Below are 3,373 nucleotides of genomic sequence, written 5' to 3'. Positions count from 1 at the left end.
AACTACAGAATCAATTCAACAATAGAATATAAATGTAGCACTGGATTTGAACCAGAGAAGCCTGTACAAATCACCTGTGATTCCCAACGCCAATGGACAGACATACAGACCTGCACTGGTGTGTTACAGTGGTTCAACATTTTGCCTCTTACTTCCATTGAATGTTGTGATATTAATGAATGAATTGATTAATTTATTTATTTTATTTTATTTTAAATCAAATTATTATATATCTGTGCTCTGATGAACTCTAACTAGTATGATGGATGTTTGTTTTACAGAAAAAATGTGTGCACCACCTTGCATCCCAAATGCAGAGATTGTGGGAAAACAGAGATCAGACTACAGAATCAATTCAACAATATTATATAAATGTAGTAATGGATTTGAACCAGAGGAGCCTGTACAAATTCAATGTGATACCCAACGCAAATGGACAGACATACAGACCTGCACTGGTGTGTTACAGTGGTTGCCTCTTAATTCCATTGAATGTTGTGATATTTTTTATTTGATTTCATTTTCAATCAAATTATTATCTATATGTGCTCTGATGAATTCTAACTAGTATGATGGATGTTTGTTTTATAGCAATGTGTGCAGCACCTTACATCCCAAATGCAGAGATTGTAGGAAGTCAGAGACCAAACTACAGAATCAATTCAACAATATTATATAAATGTAGTAATGGATTTGAACCAGAGGAGCCTGTACAAATTCAATGTGATTCCCAACGCAAATGGACAGACATAGAGATCTGCACTGGTGTGTTACAGTGGTTGCCTCTTAATTCCATTGAATGTTGTGATATTTTTTATTTGATTTAATTTTCAATCAAATTATTATCTATATGTGCTCTGATGAATTCTAACTAGTATGATGGATGTTGGTTTTACAGCAATGTGTGCAGCACCTTACATCCCAAATGCAGAGATTGTAGGAAGTCAGAGACCAAACTACAGAATCAATTCAACAATATTATATAAATGTAGTAATGGATTTGAACCAGAGGAGCCTGTACAAATTCAATGTGATTCCCAACGCAAATGGACAGACATACAAACCTGCACTGGTATGTTACAGCTTATTGACAATTTGCCTTTAATTCCATTGAATGTCGTGATACAACTTTTTCATTATCCAATCAAACACACACACACACACACACACACACACACACACACACACACAAACACATATACATATATACACACATACATACATATATACACTGTATATATATATACATATACAGTGTATATACTGTATGTGTGTATGTGTATATATATATACAGTGGGTACGGAAAGTATTCAGACCCACTTAAATTTTTCACTCTTTGTTACCATTTGCTATCTTTGTGTTTGTTCTTCTCAGAATGTCATCGAGAGGACATTAAATATGAAAACACAGAGCTAGCTGCGAAAGCTTCATACGCTGATGGTGAATCAGTGAGACTGAACTGCATGACCGGTTATACCGGCTTGTATAGATTAAAGTGTGAAAAAGGAGAATGGAAGAAATCCATTGAGCGGACATGTGCAAGTAAGAGAATTATCAATACAATGGCCGCATAATTGTTTGGGTTATTAAATCACTGTTATCATGGAAAGTAAAACTTGTTTGATTTCTGCAGAGAAGAAATGTAGTAATCCAGGCAACATACCAAATGGTGATTTTGAACTTGCAGCGGGCACGGAATTCGTTTTTGGAGCAACATTGGTGTATACTTGTAAGAAAGGGTAAAAGTGCTTTATGCTTTTTTTATTCTCTTTTTTATTGTAGGAAATATATACTATCGTCATCAGTTTGAAACTCCTGTACTTGTAAAAACATTGTGTTTACAGGTATGAAATGGCAAGCAGAATCACTCAGCGTACGTGCAGAGCTCAAGGATGGGACAATACTGTTCCTGTCTGTGAGGGTACGATTCCATGAAAGTCACTGTTTTTCCTTTTTATTTATTCTCATTTAATTTATTTCTGTCATAGAAGAGTGACTCGTAAGCTAGAAGAGAATTATATTGATTGATTGATTTTTATGTGAACGGTTTGTTGGTTTATTTATTTATTTTCATATTCATATATTGTCTAGCTGTAAAATGTCCAGCTATTCATACAGACTGGGATGTAACTGCATCAGGCAACACAGAGGAGGGAAGTTATGGCAATGTTATTCACTTTGAGTGTGTATCTTCTGGCAAAAAGATAGACGGAAGTAGTGACATTCACTGTGAAGAGACGGGAGAATGGAGTGACGTTGTTCCAACATGCAAAGGTTCAGTTTATTGTTTATTTTTCTGTTTATCTGTAGCAGCGCGCATCTGAAGTGTCTCTGAAGGAAATAATGCATTATTTATCGGCTTTAAGATATCGGCCAAATTTTCTTATCAGGCTGATACCGATAACAGAAAAAATGAGCATTTATCGGCCGATACCGATATGGTGGCCGATATATCGTGCATCCCTAATTTAGATCAAGAGGTACAACGTCAATTCCTCTGATAATTTTGTGGTACTGACGACAATAACTACAACATTCATTTGATTTGAAGACCCAGTGAGATTATAAGTTTTAGCTGTTATCTGCTTTTAAAACTGACTTGTTCACTTATTAGAAATTCACAGAAATACTGATTTATCCTGTGCTACACACATTTTTGTCCAATCAGATGGGCTCTACTCTCTATAGAATCAAAAGCAAATTACTGTTTAAGTGCCATTGTGTTAAACTTTCCCTCCTATAAAGAAGTCTTTTCACCTGCTTGAAGCCAATGGGAGGAGGGTTGCGTGATTTTTTTTTAAAAACGGTCACGAGAATCCTCAGTGAAATTGCAAAATAACACAGAGATGATGACACCCAGTTTCTCTCCCCTGGTGAAAAAAATAGTACACTTAAGCTCAATTCATTCATATGTACTTTAGTATAACTAAATGTATTTGTGGAACACTATAAATTGGTATACCTACTTAAAGTCTGTTAAATTGGAACAACTAATTTTGTACGAAAATGCATTTTAGTTGTGCCAAAGCAGTGCTTATGTTCAACTAAAGTTGTGATAAATATACTTGTTTGTGCTAAAGTGGAACTATTTCAAGTGCACTTAAAGGGTTAGTTCACCTAAAAATGAAAATTAGGCTGCTTTTTACTCACCCCCGAGGCATCCTAGGTGTATATGACTTTCTTCTTTCAGACGAATCCAGTTGGAGTTATATAAAAAATTGTCTTTGATCTTTCAAGCTGTTTAATGCCACTCAGCGGGTGTTGCATTGCTTCAGTCCAAAATAACTTCAATAAAAATCGCCCATCCATAAAAAAAAAAGTGTCTCACACGGCTCCAGGGGGTGAACAAAGGCCTTCTGTAGCAAATCGATG

At 35.5% G+C, this 3,373-nt stretch overlaps 1 protein-coding gene across 1 annotated transcript; it reads left to right on the top strand.

Moving 5' to 3' along the window:
* Window positions 1–1,366: 1,366 nt before the first annotated feature.
* LOC107556173 (complement factor H-like) lies at window positions 1,367–2,766 on the top strand. Its single transcript, XM_016239221.1, has 5 exons — window positions 1,367–1,543; window positions 1,635–1,740; window positions 1,846–1,922; window positions 2,093–2,275; window positions 2,750–2,766. The coding sequence occupies exons 1-5, from the start codon at window positions 1,465–1,467 to the stop codon at window positions 2,764–2,766; spliced, it is 462 nt and encodes a 153-aa protein (XP_016094707.1). The 5' UTR covers window positions 1,367–1,464.
* Window positions 2,767–3,373: the final 607 nt, after the last annotated feature.

The sequence above is a fragment of the Sinocyclocheilus grahami genome, unplaced genomic scaffold (assembly GCF_001515645.1).
Source record: "Sinocyclocheilus grahami isolate Dianchi unplaced genomic scaffold, SAMN03320097.WGS_v1.1 scaffold557.1, whole genome shotgun sequence".
Classification (NCBI taxonomy): domain Eukaryota; kingdom Metazoa; phylum Chordata; class Actinopteri; order Cypriniformes; family Cyprinidae; genus Sinocyclocheilus; species Sinocyclocheilus grahami.
This window is presented reverse-complemented; position numbering and strand designations above follow the sequence as displayed.